This window comes from Labeo rohita, chromosome 23 (genome assembly GCF_022985175.1).
Source record: "Labeo rohita strain BAU-BD-2019 chromosome 23, IGBB_LRoh.1.0, whole genome shotgun sequence".
Lineage (NCBI taxonomy): Eukaryota > Metazoa > Chordata > Actinopteri > Cypriniformes > Cyprinidae > Labeo > Labeo rohita.
Window position 1 is genome coordinate 18,211,843 of NC_066891.1, and position 21,442 is coordinate 18,233,284.

Genomic DNA, 21,442 nt, shown 5'->3' on the forward strand with positions numbered 1-21,442 from the left:
TTGGTGGGGGGTAATTGAGAATGAATAGGAGAAAGTCACGTGAGAGGAGGCAATGCCTCCATCGCGATATGATTGGATATGACTGGTTATGATTAGCTGTGATTGGTTCATGCGATAAATCCCGCCTCCTGTATTCACACACATTCCGCCTTCGTGGAATGAACAATATAATGGCGTTAATGGAAAGACTACTTACACACTTAGATATAACCACTTGATTATGTTGAAGCAAAACTTAAAATGACCTGAAAACATGATCTATAAGTGACTAATCAGTTTTGATGAAATTTAAAGTAAATCTCCATGTCTGTGCCCAATATTTACCAAGCTTTGATCCAGAAAATTTAAAAACAGTTAATAGTTAATTATTTAAAAAGTAGCTGAATGTAAGTTCACAAATAAAATATACTGATTAAATTGTTACTGCTTATTTGGAATAAATGTAAAGTGCTTAAAAACACATACTTGATGAGATTCAGCCTTGGCTGAATTAATAGAAGTAGAATATATAGAATATTGATTGGCTGATAAGAGTGCGATATCAGAATCCAACAGAACTCCAACAGCCGCTTTACCGTTTGTAATTGTATTGCTTCGATTGCGGTACTTCTTACAGCAAGTGTCATGCCGGATGCCCAAATCCACTGTAATTTTATAAATAATACTGTTGTTGTGTCATGGAATGTAGTTTTAAGAGGTCTTCTGGTGAGAATGTACTTATTTTAAAGCAGTTTGTTAATAAAGATTGTGTCAACATTTTTGGACGTGAGCTCCAGGGCGTCAGCAAACGTTCAACGTTCGTAAATCCGCCCAAGAGCAGTCTCACCTCAGCCAGATGTTCTCGAATTTACCGCTGGTTCTGATGTCTCTATAGTAGTTAAACATGAGATATAATTCATTTAGGGCAAATCTAACGGGTAGTCTTTGGTCTCATTAAACTATTATTTGTTCCAGAGCAAATAGTTTTGGCAAAATCTCATAATGTTTACGTAAATTTAATGCTGTATATCAGAGCGCCGTCTTTGTACATTTGACTGAATTGCCTAGCAACTTTTATGATGGCCGTTGTTGTTTATTAAATATTATTTAATAAATAATATGTTGTATTAAAAATAGTAGTATGTAAAAGTGTTTAGTATTGAGAAACGGTGTTTGTGTTCATGATGGTGATTTTAGTTACATTAGATACTGCTGACTCTGTTTTTAAGAGTCAGCAGTAAAGACTTTTAGACTGAAAAATAAACGCGGTTTGAAACGGAAGTTATTTTTAGTTTTAACAACCTCTTGAGTAGCTAAAAAATGCACTGAGCAGCGCTGTCTTGAGAAATCACCCTTAACAGATGAAAAGATATTAACGTTACGACAAAGACAAGTTTCCTCAGTGGACATTCAAACTAATGTTTCATCATTAATTTAAAGAATGAAGATGCAGGTAATCACGATCGCTCAGTCCATCTCTCTTTCGTAATATTGTACTCCACATAATACAGTGAGCTTTTAATACATTAATACAATAAGCTTTCAATGAAGCAACTCAACATTTCTTTCTTACTAGTTCCAAAGTGACGTTTTTGAATTAGTAACGAAGGCTTGGGCTCAGCTGTTAAAACTGTCAAACTTAGATTTGAATCTGTGGCGGAAGGAAGTAGTTTTGCACAAAAGAGGGTTTTTAAAGACTATCGGCACTTATGGCCAATTCACAGCAGTGCTGATATACAGCCATATCTCACATCGACAAGTGTGATTTTGCTCATATATTAAGCAGCACAACTGTTTTCATCACTGATAATGATAACAAATGTTTATTGACAAGCATATTAGAAATCAACATATTAGAAGGATATCTGAAGGATCAAGTGCAAAAGAAAAGTCAGTAAAAATACGTGCTAATGTGATATGAATTAATTTTCCATGTAGTTTATTTTATTATTATAAATAGAATTAGAATTGTGTTGTGTTTTAGGGTTGAAACTTAAGACTGAAGACTTTGCCATCACAGGAATGAATTAAATTGAAAAATATATTAAAACATTGTTTTAAATTGTAATAGTTTTTCACAATGTTACTCTTTTTACAGAATTTTTGGTTAAATAAATCCAACCTTGGTGAACGTAAGAGACGTCTTTCAAAAATCTTTAAAAATCGTACTGACCCCAAACTTTTGAACGATAAAGTAAATGCATACATTGCAATAACGATTGTAGGATCAATGAAAAAGTATCCAAAAGAATATGCTGTAATAGTATTGCTCATTGTTATTTTATGCTTGATGAAAGCAGCCCCGCTTTCAGGATGTGTCGTAAGACAAATTATACCAAAGTTGGAAATGTTAAAAGTCCCAAAGGTTGATTTAGAAATATTTGCATTTCACCATGTTCTGTGTATTGAACAAAGGTTGCTGCGATGCGTCAGGCTGCCATTTGCATACCTCAAATCTCCACGGACATAAAAAACGGCTTGACAGCACATAAAAATATATTGTTAGGCTTTTAATGTTTAATGGAAATGATGTTTAAATTTGAGCAGGTTTACAGGAGGGGAGGATTAATTTCCTACGTCTCTGAATCACTTTAATGTGACCTTGAGTGGCGAGAGCAGCTGCAGAGACAGTAAGTGCGGCACTATCAAGCATGACGAGCGGGACCAAAGAGCAAACGGAAGTATAGATGTGTATTTTTATACCAAAGCAGCTGCTCATACAAAAAAGTGGTTGTATTATGCAGATAACAAAAACATGAGGCAAAATGCTTATCTATTCCCCCTTTCATTAAAGTACTTTAGCTTACAAAATCACAACGGCCACTCTCAAGAGGAGTCTGGGACAAACACATACACACAAACACTGAGCTCCAGTCACACAAATACAAGGGCATCCATTCTCAAGCCACGCACACTTTCCCAGGATTCTAAGGGAACCTAGACAAAGGGAGTCATTTAATTGAATAAGTGTGCTAGGAAGTAGCAAATGATTTGAGGACAAAAAACAAATGATTTCATGGTAACAGAAACTATGAAAGGCCATTTAGGCTGGATGGGAGAAAAGAAAGAGGTAATTACTGCTGTTTGCCTGGGATACGCCAATAGAAGGACGGGTCACTCAATTACCCATGGCTCCAGACAACAGAAAAGGGCATGAGGTTTGTTCACCCAGAGGGGTGGCTTCCGCAGAGCATTGTGCAGAAAAGACCAGCACATTAATCTCCTCCAAAAGTGCCTTTTTTCTTTAGGCTGAGCTCCAAAGACTCCGAGTGGAATACAAAGGAGGCTGATATAGAGAGAACAAACTTCCATGGATCATTTTAAGGAATGGGGGGATGTGTTTTGACTGCTAAAAAGCACTCGTTTTATAGTTTAAAAATGATTTTTTGTTTAAAACAACAACATCTGAGATTCATTTTGTGCTTTTGAAGACATTTATATTAGTACCAAGGCACCAGCAGGTCATCATTATATTAAAAAATGTGCTAATAAATTCTACAATAAATAAAAAATATAATAAAATGAAATGAATAAAAACTAAGATAATTAAATAAAAAAAACACCACTACAATTACAAATGTGCACTGTATAATAAAGTAGTAAATAAGATTAAACAAAATAGTATATAAAACAAAAAATAAAATCCACTGCTACATTTAAAAATGTGCACATATAAAAATAAATAAAATGAAACAAAACTAAATAAAATATGTAACATAAAAAACACCATTACATTTAAAAATGTGCACATAAAGTCTACCATAAAATAAAAAAGTAAATAAAATAAAACAAAATATTAAATGAAAAATAAAATATGTGAAATAAAAAAACCCACCACTACACTTAAAAATGTGCATATAAATTCTACCATGAAAAATAAATAAAATGAAACAAAATAAAATATGTAAAATAAAAAACCCACCATCACATTTAAAAATGTGCACATAAATTCTACTAAAAAATAAAAAGTAAATAAAATGAAACTAAATAAAATATTAAATAAAAAAATTAAAATAAAAAAACCCACCACTACATGCTAAATTCTACCATTAAATAAAAAACATACTATACAATAAAAAAAAACATCTACCATAAAAAATAAATAAAACGAAACAAAACAAACACCACTACATGTAAAGATATGCACATAAATTCTACCATAAAATAATTTAACATAAAAAACCCACCACTACATTTAAAATGTGCACATAAATTCTACCATAAAATAAAAAAGTAAATAAAAAGAAACAAAATATATTAAATAAAAAACACCACATTTTAAAATATGCACATAAATTCTACTAGAAAATAAAATCTAAAATAAAATATATAAAATAAAAAAACACCACTACATTTTAAAAATGTGCACATAAATTCTACTATTAAAAATAAAATAAGGTAAGAGAAAAGAAAAGATTAAAATCAGCATATTACCATCATTTCTGAAATATCATATGACACTGATTTATTTTTAAATTGTAATAATATTTCACAATACTACTGTATTTTCTGTATTTCTGAAGCACATAAATACAGCCCTGGTGAGCATAAGAGACATTAAAAAAATATGCTGACTATACTTTTCTGTTTATGGCTTTATTCCTACTGATGGCCAGAAGAGATTAAAAAAGTGAGAAGGAGTGACTAGTCATGTGTGGAAAGGAGTATCCGGTTGTAAATACGGAAACGGTCTGTCTATTTAGACCTACAGATTTCCTCTGAGGTCTCAGCCAGGAACTTGTTTTGGAATCCGGGAGTCTGCTGCTGCCTCCACGTTTTTCAGCCAACACTCACCTCACAAGCTACATCCTGTGACTCACCATGAAAGAGTCATGTTGAGCAGTAACATCAGTTCCTGGCCTGGCTTTTTCCTGATTCCATCAGCGTGACCTACATACATCAAAAGAATGGATTTTAAACGTCATTCGCAGGCTTTCAGGATGCCACTCAAAGTTTTAGACCGTGTGTACTTTTTGAAGCTCGGTTTTTCCTCGGTTCCTGTGACTTACAGTTCGCGTGCTTAACCTCTTCAACTCCCACTCACCAAGTTTTCAGAAAACACACACTGCTTCCCCCGAACTGACCACAAAGGAAAACAATCTGGATTGACAGTTTGCTGTTTCAGCTTGTTATGACAGAAAACATGATAAGAGCCATGAGTGGGTTTTAGTTTAAAAACAGAATTTCACAATAAAGTGCCGCCTCGAATGACTTCTGTGCCAGATACAAACCCTACTGACTCTTGCTGGCTATAAATATCTGTGAAACAGACTGGAGATTTTTATCATCTCACACATTACAGCCAGGCAACATCCATAGGTGTGCAAAGTCGTGCAACTCCTAGTGACATCACTAAACCTAGATAACTAACTAAGCATATCACAGCCCTGTAAGAATGCGATTGTACTTCCAAAGGATAAAAAGCCTGCCTTTGTCTGAGTCAACAGCTGTATTTTATGAGTCATGAGGTTCTCAAGCTGAGCTCATGATGATGCATGTTGGTTTCGAGTGGAAATCATTTGTTCTTTGCTTTGGCCTTGCTGACCAGATGTCATAGCAAAAAAGAACATATTCTGTTGGCTGCTGCTCACACTAATAATCAGATCCATCTGGGCAATGCTCATGTTAGAGGTGGGAGCTAGCTGTCATCCGATTCATTACACAACCAGTGAGTTCAGTGTTCACCCTCCCTCACAGTCATAATGAAACTATGCTTGTTTGAAAGTGGCCAGTGCGCAGAGTGACGCAATGTGGTATATCCTGTATTTTAGACATTGTGGCAAGGAGAGAGAATTTATTTCACATTTCGTGAGTCATTTAGGCCAGAGGTATCAAAATGTGCCAGATTTATCCCCCTGCTTTCTATAAGAGGGAATGAAATAATGGCTTCAACAGAGGGCCTTAACCACAGAGCTTACGAATGAGATGTAATCAAGTTTCATGAGCTCTACCGTTTGCTCCAACTGTAAATTTCTGTGTAACATACACTGAATGGAAATCAACTATTTAAGAATTGTTTTACATATAGTACCATGTAAAAAGTTGGAGATCGTGCTTACAAAGGTTACATTGATTTCAAGCTCATAGCGCTGAAATCCTGTTGTAATTGATAGTCCCTTGTCCCTTTGGGAAGCTATAATGGGGTCATTAGAAAAACAGCTTGTACAAAAATGCCCAAAAGCCTATAAAGCCTAAATGAAAACTCAAAACTTCACGAAACTGATTGAGCACATGCAGCACATGATTCTGAACAAGCATGCAAAGTTTTAGGGAGATCAGACCACAGCTGTCGCTATAAGAGTCATAAACGTTAAAAAACATAATATTTCTATGGTAAATAACCTGGATTTTTAATCAATAATTTAGGTGGTTACAGGCTTGATAAATAAAATTCAATGTTTTCATATGTGCTTAAATGCCTTAAAGTGCTTGAACTCCGGTAATCGCTGCTTGCAGCTGTATTTTGAAATATTATTATAATTTAAAACTATTATTTTATATATTTAAATATTTACAAAAAAAAAAAAAAGTAATTTATTCCTGTAATACTGAATTTTCAGCATCATTACTCCAGTCTTCGATGTCACATGATCCTTCAGAAATCTTTCTAACCTGCTGATTTGCTGCTCAAGAAATATTTCTTATTAATAACAATTAGAAAATGTTTGTGGTGCTTAATATTTTCATGGGAAGTGAAAGAAAGGTTTGTACTACAGACACAATGTACCTGTTTACAAACAGCATTTTGTTTTTTTAAGCATCAAATACAATGATTTTTGTTCAAGTAACCTGCCCACAACCAAGATAACCCGCCCACAAAGTCTGTTGGGAACTGTATGGACAGAACACAAGGTTATGACGCCCTACAACTCACTATGACACGCTACCTCTCCCCAGTCTGAAACTCCATTTACATACACTGACTAATGTAAAAATTGTGATTTTTATATAACTATCAATAATGTAATTATCAGACCATCAAAGTTTATATTTCAGTGATTACTGTCTTTAAAAAATGCTGCTAACACACACACTTTAACATAATTTTAAATAGCTAAAGATCTGGAGTATAATATATAAATATATATATATATATATATATACATATAGTTTATTTATTTTTTACTTTTTATAAAACCATAGGCTTCTGAGCATATGCAGACAGTCTACTTAAATTAATAATTCACCGAAAAAACACTTTTTAACCTTAAACCATTGTTTTCGTTGCTATAAAGAGTCCTTTATTCTTAATATTGCTTTCTCCAGTGAAGAAGTCATCTTGTCTGAATAACAAGGGAAATATGAACAACTCCAAAAACTGTCAAAACAAACCAAAACAGTTCTAAACAAATATGTTGGTAGATTTTGATGTGAGAGGACAGCAGTGGATGGACTTTTTCACTGAAGGAAGTGCTAATATGGTTTATGAACTAGTATTTTGGCCAGCAGTGATGGTTTAAAGTTAAAATGATTTAATGATTTAACAAGTAGCTTTTCGCTTCACATGATGTTAACTGATCAACTGGAGTCATGTGGATTACCTGTGAATTATTGTGATATTTTTATCAGCTGCAAGTTTGGGCAAGTTTAGCACCCATTCACTGCAGAGGATCCATTGGTGAGCATGTGATGCAATGCTAAATTTCTCACAAACACAAACTCATGTACATCTTGCCTGAGAAAAAATTTTAAGCAAATTTTAATTTTTGGGTGAAATACTCCTTTAATTCGACTGTCGGCCTTTGAAAATTTTCGCATAGTAATTGCCATTGATTATGTAAAATCTGTATGTTTTTCTGAAAGTTTGGTTTTGGATGGCTAAAAAAAAAGTCTTTTACGTTCACCAAGGATGTGTTTATATTTATTTTATCACTCCATCAGCAGCCATTAATCTAGTCTTCAATGTCACATGATCCTTCAGAAATAATTCTACTATGCTGATTTGCCAGAGCTAAAACTTGAGAGCCACGTCCACATAAGTGACCCAGTATAAATATAATAGCAGCATCACATCATTATCCAGTGAGGTTAAGTGTGACTGTCTTGTGCAATCAGCCTAGGCACACCAATAAAAGAAGGCAAGGGATTTAACTTACTCTTTCTATTAATTCACTCTTTCTATTTATTTACTATCAGCTCAGCTTCACCACATGTGCATAAGTCATAATAGATTTAGTGTACCTTCGGCCACCAACCCAGTGATGAATCAGATCCAAATCATTGCAGGATAAGCCTAAAAGAGCAAAAAAGCTTTCCGCCTCGTTTCTCCAGTTGCCTCTGACAAAGGAGTGAGCAAAATGATAGAACCCCACCTATTAGAGAAGACAGAGCTGACACAACACAGAGATACACTCAGCACACACACACCGCAAACATGTTAAAAACATCCTACCGGTTTCAGATGTTGAATGTGGATGACATCACCAATCACCCTGCTGTCAATCAGCTCCTAAATTGTAGAAAATTATATATGTAGAGATTCATTAAACTTTTGAACTTTTCTTTTCTAATGTTGTCTAGCAAAAATCTGCCAGCTGCTTCAGATATGTTGGAGGGGGGAATCTACTTATTGCTCTTTTCACCAAAACTTTCCTGCAGTGGTTTGATAATATTTCAATATGGTGATCGAGCTGGCCAAGGCAGATGTTGAAGTTCATTTTGATGCTCGATTGCATCACAGCATTGGCGTCTAATTCAAGTTTCAGCAACTGACCCTTCGGAAAAACCCACCCTTCTTAGTTACTGTTGCTATGTCCGACAAACAATGCCACTCTCACACTACACATGTTCACATGTTCTAACGCAGTGAAAAATACATTGTGGAGCAAAGGGGAAACTGACAACATGCCGACAGACAAGACAGAGCAGATTACTTCTGGTATGAAACAAGGTTTTAGCTTTACAATCTTGCCATTGTCTTTTCTTCTTTACATAAAGCATGAAAAAAATATAGCTGCAAACACCAGTTATTGGGGTTCAGGCTCTGTAAGGCATTTAAGCACATATGAAAAAAGACATTATTTAGCAAGATTCTTTTCCAGATTGAGGGGAAAACCTAGGATTAGTTCACAAAAGTAGGTTTTTGACATCTTCTCAATCATTTAACAAACGATTTGATTGACAGCAGTGGTTCTAGAGGCAAAGTTGACCGGAATGAGGAGTTCTGTCACATGATATGAATATCATGCGTATGTGCGAAAAACCGTGCAACGTACAAACGTTTACACCCTTGAAAAATGCAATATCACCCCCCCGGTGGGCGATTTGTTTCAAAAAATTTTGTCAGACCTTTGGGGTTGTGAGTTGAAAAGGCCCACGAGTTTCGTTCCGATCTGCTTGCGTTAACCTTGTCTAACAGGTGCTTAAAATTTTTCGGCCAATAACGGCCATGTTTTTTGAGATACACAAATGTCCTTGTAGACACCTGTGGTACTTTGGACCAAGACTGTGCACACTGATTTTCATGCTGATAAGACAAATGGTTGCGCAGTTTTTATGTTTTCCCCTCTTATAGCGCCACCAAGTGGCCAAGCTCCGCAATTTTTTCCTGTGACCTCAGATTGAGCTCCTACATAAGTGCTCTGAGTTTGGTGGAGATATGTCATTCTGTTCAGGAGTTATGGGCATTTTACTAAAAGTGGCCCTGCCCCTTTCAAACGTTTTGGCGCCCCTTTGCGACGGTGAGTAGAAAATTTGACTGATTTTATAAATTTCATAATTATGTATATGTACTCTACAGAGAATCTTTCTGCACTGGTTTGGTTCCGATCGGGTGAAAAATCTAGGACTACTTCGCAAAAGTAGGCTTTTTTAAAAAATGCGAAATCTGAATCTGAGGTGTGTGTTTTGTCCAGCATGAGCCAATGATTCCAACGACATAAGACACTTGAGCCTGCAACTGATGGTTTAGTTTTGAGCGATTTCATACATTTGATTGCTTTCGCTGTAGCACCCCTGTTAGGATGGTTTAAGTCTCACGTTTTAAGTCTCTTTGACTTATGGTTTGGTCTGCACAATCATCTTACGTGGAGATCAATGATCCGTGACCATTCTAACAATTACAATAGCTTTTCAGCACTACAGTGTTGCAAGTTTAAGTCCACCTTAGTTAATCTACTCTGCTGTTTGATTTGTTTGTCGTACAAAATGACGGATTCAGCATTATGATTGGTCAGATCACCTGCCAATCAAGCTGTTTGCGAAGGGTCAACTGCAGCTCTTTACTGGATGTTGGGCTTGTGAAGTCCTCTATGGTTGGTTTTCTCTCACTTTGCAGCAGGACACAGTCTTATTGTTTGAAGGTCCCTGTGACTCACTTTCACTTTTTGTCCACTGATCTTCTTCTCTGATGAAGTCTTGTCACGCTTTGTGGGCGTACTCATAATCATAAAGACTAAAAAAGTGGGGCTGATAAATTTAGACACTCTTGCTAAACTGGCTTTTTGGAAGTCTGACAAGTCATCCATTTCACCCATGGCTTGTACTAAATACTGTTAAACAAAGCTATAGAATATAGATATTGATAAGATAAATTAAACATTAAACATTAGGTTTTTTTCATCACTGAAGCCTACACGTATGTCCTAACAATGGATATTCACATTGTTTTGACCTAACCTCTTTAAAATTAACATTTTTAAAGTTTCATTCTTCCTTGTTTATGTTTGAGCGTTGAAGTTAAAAATTACGCAAGAGCAACACCAGAACGAACATGCCTTCATTTACTGATGTCACATCATTCCAAACCCATATGTGACCCGGGATCACAAAACCAGTCGTAAGGGTCATTATTTCAAAATTGAGATTTATAAATCATATGAAAGCTGAATAAATAAGCTTTTCATTGATGTATAGTTTGTTAGGATAGGACAATATTTGGCCGAGATATAACTATTTAAAAATCAGGAATCTAAGGGTGAAAAAAATTCAAAATATTGAGAAAATCACCTTTAAAGTTCTTCAATTAAGTTTTCATACATTTACAGTAGGAATTTTACGAAATATCTTAATGGAACATGATCTTTACTTAATTTCCTAATGATTTTTGCCATAAAAGAAAAATCAATAATTTTGACCCATACAATGTATTTTTGGCTATTGCTACAAATAAACCCCAGCGACTTAAGACTGGTTTTGTGGTCCAGGGTCACATATACATTTCTTCTACGCAACATATACAATTTTAAAGAAACAGCCTGGTCTAAAACTACAAATAAACACCATAAAGCACATTATAAATGGTCCACATGACTTGTGGAGTATATCATGAATATCAATTGTGTTACAAAGTCGATAAAAAAAAATCTCCAGTTAATGTCCAATTAATGAATGAATGGTAATTATATTTGCACTGAATGGCTTTGCATTTATTTATGTTTTCTGTCTTAAGTCTGTATTCTTTCTTATTTCATAAAGCATCTCCTTTTCTCCCTTGACCTATTTGTGTTTATAGCTTCTAAAACATGATTTAATAGGCTATACTGCAAGTAGGCCTACTATTTCCTTCAGGAAATGCCACTCTGATATTAAGTGGGATTAATGTCGAGAGTTTCAGGCCCATGCCTTTGTTTAATTTTGCTCATTTGTGAGCTGAATGAATATAAGTTGTTGCATTAGGGTCATCTGAGGGCTAAGGCAGTGCTTCCTCTTGTAGACTGGCCTGTTAAATACAGCTTAAGATTTACAGTTTTAATTAACTCTGTAATGTAATGCATCCTTGCTAAATAAAAGCATTACTTCTTTTTAAAAAAAATTGTATGCATTTGTTTTGTGAAACATATACCGTGTACCTATTTACATAGAGAATTTTGTAAGCAAAATTTTGTTTAGTCTTTATCAAAATGTGTTGTTTTTGTTTTTCAACCATTATAAGTGTCAAATGGAATGCTCTTGTACTCTGTACCAGTAACCTGCCCACAAAGTCAGCAAACTAACAAGCTTGGGAACTGCAGAGATCACAAAGTTATGACACCCTACAAGTCACTGTGACACGCCACCTCTCCCCAGTCTGAAACGCAATTTTCATATACTGACTAATGTAAAAAATTGCTATTTGTTATATAACTATAGATAATTTAATTGTCACATTGTCAAAGTTTAGATGCCATGTATTTCAATCATCATTTGTCATTGCCATTGTTTTAAAACAGGGTGCTAAAAGGTTTAGCTCCTCACACACTATTATTTTAAACAACTGAAGAGCTGGACTACAATAAATAGAGGGAAAATAATGTGTATGCAAACAATCCACTTAATTTGACTGTCAGCCACTCAAACCACTAAAAGATAAACAGAATATGAAGATGAAAATTTGCACTTTGTCATTAAATCTGACGACTACAAAAATATTGTTGTGTAATAAGAATACAATTACCCCGCCTCCTTGTTTGACGTATGTAGCTGAAATATTAAGTATAATGCTTAATTGTTTTATTTCCTTAGTCCTTATATGGGCAATGACGTAACTGTTATGTGTGTGTGCAGAAGCAGCAGCACAGAGTAGAACTTGGGGTCAAAGAGATAACGATGAGACTGCTCTACATATCACTCGACAGATAACTTTATTATGTTCAAAGGAGAGAAGAAAACATGTTTAGAGCAGTGTTCTCAAACTCAATTGCAGTTTTGCCCCAACCCTAATCAAACACACCTGATCCAGCTAATAAAGGTCTTCAGAATTACAAGAAACTTCCAAGCAGGTGTGAGTTGGAGCTGGTTAGAGCAAAACTCTGCAGAGCTGTGGCTCTCCAGGAATTGAGTCCGAGACCACTGTATTAGAGCAACTTTATAAATATTATGCAGGAACTTTGTTTCTTGTACTTCAACTTTATAGCATTTGTAAAATATTTTTACTGCTAGAGAGAGAAATGGCAAAATGGAAGAAATGGAAGCCCGTTTCCACTACTGAATCTTACAATTGTATCTCACAATTCTGACTTTTTTCTCAGAACGGTGAGATTAAAAACTTGCAGTTCTGAGAAATTAAGTCAGAATTGCGTGATATAAATTTGCAATTTCAAGTTACAAAGTAAGAACTGTGACATATAAACTCGCAATTCTGAGAACATATCAGTCCAAAGTATCTCACAATAAGACTTTATGACTCGCAATTTCGAGTTTATAAAACAATTCTGAGAAAGAAACGCAGAATTGTAAAGAAAAAAAAAGTCAATTGCGAGATATAAACTTACAACTGCAATCCTGATTCTGAGAAATAAAGTCAGAACTGTGAGATAAAAAGTCGCTATTAACTAGGGATGGGACGATAAATCGTTGTAACGCGAATCGAGAAATGATTCAGCATCGATTCGAGATTTTCCGAACAAATTGCGATTCTTTCTCAAATCGATTCTGAGCTTAGTTTTGAACAGCAGATGGCACTGCTTGCATTAGAAACAACCGTGCTCTGCTTGTTTCCAAATCCTTACACGCACTTGAACCTAAAATAATAATAATTATATAATAATTTATACAATTTGAAAAGGTTGAAGCTAATTACAAGGGTGTTCACAGTGGGCTGTGTTTACAATAATCTCGTGTCATAAAAGTATTCTGAGCCGAGGTGAAATTACATGAGTCAGCCGAACGCACAAGTTCTCTTCAGCACTCTTCTTCATGAGCATTTGAGCGTGCGGATAAAATCTAAGCTCAGAATCGATTCCAAAGAGAATGTCCCATGTATTGTCCCATCCCTATAACATTTTTTTTATTCAGTGGCAGAAACGAGCTTCCATATAAAAGGGATAATTTACCTGTATGAGTTTCTTTCTTATGCTGAACATAAAAGATGATATTTTGAAGAATGTTGGTAATCAAACAGTTGATGGTCCCCACTGACTTCTATAGTATTCTTTCCCTACTATGGAAGTCAATAGGGACCAACAACTCCTTGGTTCTTCAAAATGTTATGTTCAACATAAGAAAGAAACATATACAGGTTTGGAACGACATGAGGGTTTTTTCATTTTTGAGTGAACTATTCCTTTTAAACATATTTTTATAACAAATTTTGCCTCCCGATGTATTAATTTGTCATAATGAGCAAAACAGGCCATGGATGAGTCTTCTGTCCCAAGTTTTAAGTATTTATTACTTAGCTCAGATTTGACTTTACCTAACCTGAGAATAATAAAAATAAGGTAAAGGTGTCAAGTTATGCACCATAAAACCATACATGTATTAAAAAAATCTTTATTCAAACTAATCCAGGGTTCAAAATATGATGTTTTTTATTTAGGTAATTAACAATTTCACATGAATAATTTGATTACATCGCTTGATCTAGGTAAATTTAAAAATGAAACATTAGTATCTTAATACAAAAAATGCAAGAAATGTGATTTGACATTTACTGTTTTAATATTCCTGTGAATAAAACAAACATGATCATATAAAATTTGACACAGTCAATTCTAAAATCACAGAATAAGTGACATAAAAATTGTAAGTACTGTCTAGAGCAATGAAGACAATGTGAATATGTAGTGAAATCTAAAATAAATCCGCACTGTGCAGATTTGGTTTTCTCCAATACATTCATCTGCTCTCTCCATCACATTGGTCCCCAAAGAAAACAACTCTGTTTTCCAAACGGGCACGTTCAGCTGCAAACACTAGTTTATGACTTGCTAATGTCTCCTTAGGACCCGACCTAATCCGAGATGGGTCCTTATTCTATAACATTGAGAAAGACAGAGGAGAGAGGCCTTAAGATTGATACTATGAGACAAATACAGAGAAAACTATCTTTTAGAAACATCATCTTACCTTCACAGCCGCAATGAAGGAGTCGATAAGGTGATAATCAGCTGCCCCGTGACCCCCAGCACCAAAGTTATGCGGAACTCTTGTGTCTGCAGTGTGTTTTGTGGTCTTTCCAGTAAGGAAGTCGAACACGTTGATCTCATCCCCATTGCAGGACAGTTCCCCCTTGTGAGAGAGTTGGCAAATAGATGTTAAATCTTTTTACAGTCATCAAAGAGCTGAAATGTTGATGCAAATGAACATGATGTCCCACCTTACTACCATAGATAGATGTTTTGCGATTGCATATTTCTTCTGTAAATGCCACCATGCTGAACGCGGCAGTCAAGCCTCCTTCAAATTCCATGTTCACTACCTGCAGCAAATCAATAACGAAACAATATATTCTACTCTGTTGATAAACATAAAGGGAACATCATCACTGATTAAGTATATAGGAGATTCTCCAACCTGATTTGAGCACACATCATTGTCACATTCATACACACAGCGGCCGTAAGGTCCTGTTCTGAGCGCTTCAGTCACAGATTCAATATCAGGAACTGAGTTGGAGCAAATCACTGACACTGGCCAGCCAACACCCCCCTGATTTATGAAGAAAATGAATCAATTAAATATTTGTTCCATTTGTGCTATATATATTATTAAACTATATAAACTTATAATAAACTATATTAAAGGATTCACTTCAAGAATAACAATTTCCTGATAATTTACTCACCCCCATGTGATCTAAGATGTTAATGTTTTCATGTTTTTATCTCCATATAGTGGACTTCAGTAGTGGCCAAACGGTCCAAATTGCAGTTCAATGCAGCTTCAAAGGGCTCTACATGATCACAGCCGAGGAATAAGGGTCTTATCTAGTGAAACGATCAGTCATTTTCTAAAAAAAAAAAAAAAATACAAACATCTATACTTTTTAACCACAAATGCTCATCTTGCACTAGCTCTGCGATGTGTGTCTATGACTTTGCGCATTACGTAATCACGTTGAAAAGGTCACGCACAGTTAGTTCTTCATCTGTGTACTTCGGTTCAAAAATGTAGGGTAGGGTGAAAAATTCCATCTCATTTTCTCTTCCAATTTTCAAATCGTCTGACGTTGTTTTACCTTTTTGTTGTAAAGGCTGTTTGACTTTCTTTGCACTTTCGCTTTGTAAACACTGGGTCGGTACTTCCGCCTACGTCGTGCGTGACCTTTCCAACATGATTATGTAGTGTGTGAGGTTGGGCTGGTGCAAGATGAGCATTTGTGGCTAAAAAGTATATACATTTTTGATTGTTTTAAGAAAATGATTGATCGTTTTGCTAGATTCCCTTATTCCTCGTCTGCGATTGTGTAGAGCCCTTTGAACCTGCATTGAAACTGCAGTTTGGACCTTCAACCCGTTGTTCCCCATTGAAGTCCACTATATGGAGAAAAATCCTGGAATGTTACCTTAATTTCTTTTTGACGGAAGAAAGAGAGACTTAAACATCTTGGAAGACAAGGGGGTGGGTAAATTATCAGGAAATTTTTATTCTGGAAGTGACCTTATCCTTTAAGATGAGTAAAGAAAATAATAATGTGTCCTTTTTATAAAAAATTTGGGTAAAACAGTAACATTGTGAAATATTTTTACAATTTAAAATAACTGTTTTCTGTTTCAGTATATTTTAAAATGTAATTTATTCCTGTCATGGTAAAGCTTAATTTTCATCATCCCCTGGACCCTAGACCACAAAACCAGGGGTCAATTTTTTAAAACTGAGATTTATACATCCATAACTAAGCTTTCCATTGATGTATGGTTTGTTAGGATAGGACAATATTTGGCCAAGATACAACTATTTGAAAATCTGGAATCTGAGGGTGCAAAAAAATCAAAATATTGAGAAAATCGCCTTTAAAGTTGTCCAGATGAAGTTCTTAGCAATGCATAATACTAATCAAAAATTAAGTTTTGATATATTTATGGTAGGAAATTTACAAAATATCTTCATGAAACATGATCTTTACTTAATATCCTAATGATTTTTGGCATAAAAAGATCATTTTGACCCAATCAATGTATTTTTTCTATTTCTACAACTATACCTGTGCTACTTACAGTACGACTGGTTTTGTGGTCCAGGGTCACACAAGAAACATTTTTTTATTATTATCAATATTGAAAACAGTTGAAAACAGCTCTGTTATAGTTTTGTGGAAACCATGATACTTTTTGTCAGAATTGTTTCACAAATAGAAAGTTTAAAAGAACAGCATGTATTTGAAATCTTTGAAAATATAATAAATATATTTAGTAACACTTTAATGTACATGAATACATTACTCTTTTCACTTGATCCAAGTAGATTTTCTTTGCAGAGTACGCACAATCTCCCTCTACAGGACAGTCTAAGCAGCGATTTGCAGCTTTTGCTGGCTAGGAAAATGGCAAAATAAATATGTATTTTTATTCATTTCTTTCATTCATTTTGTTTTCTATGTAATACTTTGATAATAATAATAATAATAGTACATAATAATAAAAAAGACCAACCTTGTTCTCTTTTGTGAAGTGGCTAAGAGAACCAAATGATGAAACTTTGATACACCTGTACAATAAAACATTTAATTTTTTAACCTAAAAATATATTCACCATCTAAACTTTAAAATCTACCTTCAAACGTACAAATATTGATACACAAAGAAGCTGTCAAAATGAGTTGGATTTATGCTGATAATAATTCACAAAAGAAAGAAAAGAAGTTAAATTAAGGTATTTCTATCATTCTATCTGTTAAATGGACTGTTTTTTGGTTCTAGTTCACCCAAAAATAAAAATTCAGCAAGGGTCCTTATTACATTTCTGTGCCTTGACCGTGTTAGGATCCTTGCTATCTATGGAGGATCAGAAAGCTCTCGAATTTTATAAAACATATCTTAATTTGTGTTTTGAAGATAAACGAAGGTCTTACGGGTTTGGAACGACATGAGGGTGAGTAATTAATGACACAATTTTCATTTTTGGGTAAACTATGCCTTTAACTCACTATCACTTTTCTTCAGCTCAGCTCCACCACGTGCACAAGTCAGGTTACAATACAATACATTTTACAGTTCAACTCAAGTGTACCTTCGGCCACCAGCCCAATGATGAATCAGATCCAAATCATGGCAAGATTTGGCTAACAGAGCAAAAGAGCTTTCCGCCTCGTTTCTCCAGTTCCCTCTGACAAAGGAGTGAGCAAAATGATAGAACCCCACCTATTAGAGAAGACAGAGCTGACACAACACAGAGATACACTCAGCACACACACACCGCAAGCACATTAAACACATCCTACCGGTTCCAGATGTTGAATGTGGATGACATCGCCAATCACCCCGCTGTCAATCAGCTCCTAAATGGTTGAAAAAAAATGTATCTGTTCTTTTCTGCCTGAGGCTTACTATAAATCTTTACTAAGACTCAAAGAAAAGTTTAACTACTTTAATTTTGTGAATGAGAGGGTCGTATTGGAGAACATGGCACACTGTGAGCATGATGCCACTCTGAACGCAAGCCTCTACAATCTCTGTGCAATCCTCCTCTGTAACCTTAAAAACAAAACAAAAATGTGAATTATTAATTAGCAAATATTAAGTTTTTAGGAAATCACATCATATGATACCTAAAATAACCTAACCTTGTCAAGCATAACATTTTTTAAAGAAATAATAATGCATACTTTCATTCTATTGCAAGATATATATTTCCTTTTATGATGACATAAGGACAGTACCCTTTTTTGCCCTTAACAATGTCTAAATTTTAATTTAGTAATTAAAAACGTGTGTGCATTTTTAAAGTGCTTTTGAATCAAATAAGCGAGCCCCACAAAACAGCATCAAGTCATGGGGCCTTATGGCAAACACTTACAGCCATTGGTTTTTCCAGCAATACATGGTAGCCTTTCTTTGCCAAAGCCACAGCAGGATCCTGAAGAACAATAAAATGGTTGGACACTGAACCCATTCAAAGCAGACAGAAGTGCAAGTTATGCCACTCATTAACCACTGAGAAAATATCTAAGCACAACGTGTTGATCAACCAAACTCCTATCACGTGAACATTTGCACGTGGAGATCACAAACCTTGTGAAGACGATCAGGAGTGCAAATCAAAACAGCATCTGCAAATTTCTCTCTCTCTGCTATGCAGCGCCAATCTATGCAAACAAAAAAATCAAAGCACTTAAAAACGAAACAGACGCAATTATTTTACTGTAACAAAAAGCTGGACATACCATTGAAAGTGTTTTCATCAGCTACTTTGTGACGTGCCTGAAGTTTCTTTCGAGGAAAATCCCTGGGGTCAGCAATTCCTACTACCTGTGAGGAAACCATTATTGTCACATGCTGATGAAACAGCAAAACTGAATGTTGAAGTGAAATTAAAACAGAAGTCATACCCGCATGCGATCAGGAAAAATCACAGCATAGCCAGAATAGTTATCTCCTCTATTACCAGCTCCAACCACGATAACATCCACAGGTGATGACATTATAGCAGATCCCTGCTGATTTAACACACTGTACATTTAAAAGTGTATTTCCTCCAACATCCAAATTATCAGTAAATACTAGATATACCAAGATAAACTGAGCTATACTTTCATAGTGTAGCATTTGGCCATACTGAAGATCTTACCATGCAAAACAGACTGAAGATCTGACTGAGGCTTTGCTTTACAGGTGTCTCTTTCCTTTAAATTCACAGGATTATAAAGGTCAGTGTGACTCCGTGATGGTTAGATACTGGTTGCTAGAGTGTAGTAAATTATTAAGCCATTTTTAGCATGGCATTGATGATAAACCAAACCTTTGCAGTGTAAAACAACATACTGTATTCATCTAAAGACACTGAAGTAATCTTTCTTTTGTAAACATGTCAAACGCTCTGTGATGTTACATGAAGAAATAAATGAGGGTTTTATGTGTTCTCGTTACCTTATAACGTACTCCAGTGCGCGTTAACTACGCGATAACAAATAAGACTTCTTGATCCTGAATCTTCTTAGCATCCTTACGGTGTGTTCACACGGGTCGTCAGCGTCAACGCTTCCCATTGACTTTGAATGGGTGACGTCAAGCGTTGCCGAAAAGAATTGTGGATCCGTCGGCGGCGCTTCACCAACTTTCGTTTCACGCGAAAGCAGTTTCTCAACGTCTGCCGCGAGCAACGCCAGTGAAGCGCCGCCGACGGAAGCGTCAGCCAATCAGGATCGCTCTATGCAAATACAGTAGCCAGGCGGCAGCCAATCACGTTCATCTTGTTCAAGAGCAGCAAACTGAGGATAAATTTTAGAATGGAGGAGAAACTAATTATTGCGGTGGGCAATCACCCGGTCCTTTATGACCAATCACCTTTTATGTACCGGGATTCATATCCGAGTTTTTGTTGTTGAGTTCCTATCTAATTTCATTGGCTGACACTGCTATGACCATGGCGTCAGTGCCAAACTTCAGCCACGCCTTCCGTCAAGCGTTGACGCTGACGCCCCGTGTGAACACACCGTTAGTACATACTGTATATGAATACCTGTAAAACGTAGCGCTCGGCTCATTCAGAGTATTTGTTACTTCCTTGTTTACGTTTGAGTGATGACGTGAAAATTACGCAAGAGCAACACTAGAACGAACACCGTCATAGACTGATGAAAACGCGCACGTTTCTTCCACGGAACACATAAAATGTTTGTAAACCACTGAGAACATCCTGCTCTAAAATAACAAAGAAACACCATAAAGGCACGACCATAAACGGTCTACGTGACTCTATGAGCCTTTGCAGCCAAACGAATTGTGTTGGATTAGGATTAGAAAATCGCTGTAAAATCTTTGTTTATAAGAAGTACCATGAATAAACAGTTTGAGTCGGATCTTTTCAATGATATTTGCAGTGAATTGCATTAAATATTTTTCCTACATCTGCTTGCAGTGATTTGTTTTCTGTCTTAAAGCTGTATTTGCTCCTTTTCTCTCTCGACCTACATTTGACTTTACAGCTTCTAATAGTTTGCTTTCATATATTTTAAGTACTATAATCCTTCAGGGAATTCAAATCTGATATTAAATGAGATTAATATGCTACCAAAGAGTATGGCAGTGTACCCTCTGGTGGTCGTGCGTAATTAATACAGCTTTCTGAATTGAATCTGTAGTGATTTATAACTTTTCGTTCAGTTTAATTTAATACACACGCACACACGTTTGTTTTTGTGAATTGTGGGGACTTTCTATAGACTTCTATAGTTTTTATACTGACTAAATGATATTGTCTATCCCCTAACCCAACTCTAAACCTAAACCTACCCCTTACAGAAAACATGTTTGCATCGTTACATTTTCAGATAAACACCATTTACTATTTTTAATCATTTTTGGTCATTTGGTCATATTTTTTTACATTTGGTCCCCACAATGTAGCAAAAACAAGTACACACACAATAAGAGGCAAAAATGTAACAAAAAATGCATGTTTATTTTGTACTCTTTGTCAATTCCCTACATTACGTCAGTTCTTAACTTTTCACAACTCAGCCACAAGTGTCACCTTAGCGCCCACATTGTAAAGTTCGTCGAAGAAATGATGTTTGTGGGGCTCCTCATTCCAGAAAATGCACATAGAAGTGTCAGACAGTTGTGTGGAATCTTTTCTGACAATTACTAAGAAAGCGACAATTATT

The 21,442-nt window shown here is 35.5% G+C and overlaps 1 protein-coding gene across 7 annotated transcripts; it reads right to left on the reverse strand.

Annotated features, from left to right (window-relative positions):
- Positions 1–14,184: 14,184 nt before the first annotated feature.
- On the reverse strand, positions 14,185–20,101 carry zgc:154075 (uncharacterized protein LOC556929 homolog). Of its 7 annotated transcripts, none has more exons than XM_051097368.1 (15): positions 19,704–20,101; positions 19,405–19,459; positions 19,166–19,270; positions 19,001–19,085; positions 18,849–18,922; positions 18,634–18,693; positions 18,204–18,311; positions 18,059–18,115; positions 17,848–17,978; positions 17,271–17,325; positions 17,061–17,153; positions 15,193–15,327; positions 14,996–15,097; positions 14,746–14,907; positions 14,185–14,652 (listed from the first exon to the last, which is right to left on the reverse strand). In XM_051097368.1, the coding sequence occupies exons 2-15, from the start codon at positions 19,405–19,407 to the stop codon at positions 14,515–14,517; spliced, it is 1,308 nt and encodes a 435-aa protein (XP_050953325.1). In that variant the 5' UTR covers positions 19,408–19,459; positions 19,704–20,101; the 3' UTR covers positions 14,185–14,514. The 7 variants fall into 7 exon arrangements, with proteins under 7 accessions (XP_050953325.1, XP_050953326.1, XP_050953324.1 ...); XM_051097369.1 differs by having other exon boundaries at positions 19,405–19,518; XM_051097367.1 differs by having other exon boundaries at positions 19,166–19,273; positions 19,405–19,518.
- Between the last annotated feature and the right edge of the window lie 1,341 nt (positions 20,102–21,442).

Excerpts from the sequence above, each read along its gene's own strand:
- zgc:154075 (XM_051097367.1), bottom strand. Across the intron at positions 18,923-19,000 it reads TGATGAAAACACTTTCAATG|ATTGGCGCTGCATAGCAGAG; the intron begins GTATGTCCAGCT and ends TTGTTTGCATAG. Across the intron at positions 17,979-18,058 it reads ACATTCAACATCTGGAACCG|GTGGGGTTCTATCATTTTGC; the intron begins GTAGGATGTGTT and ends CTTCTCTAATAG.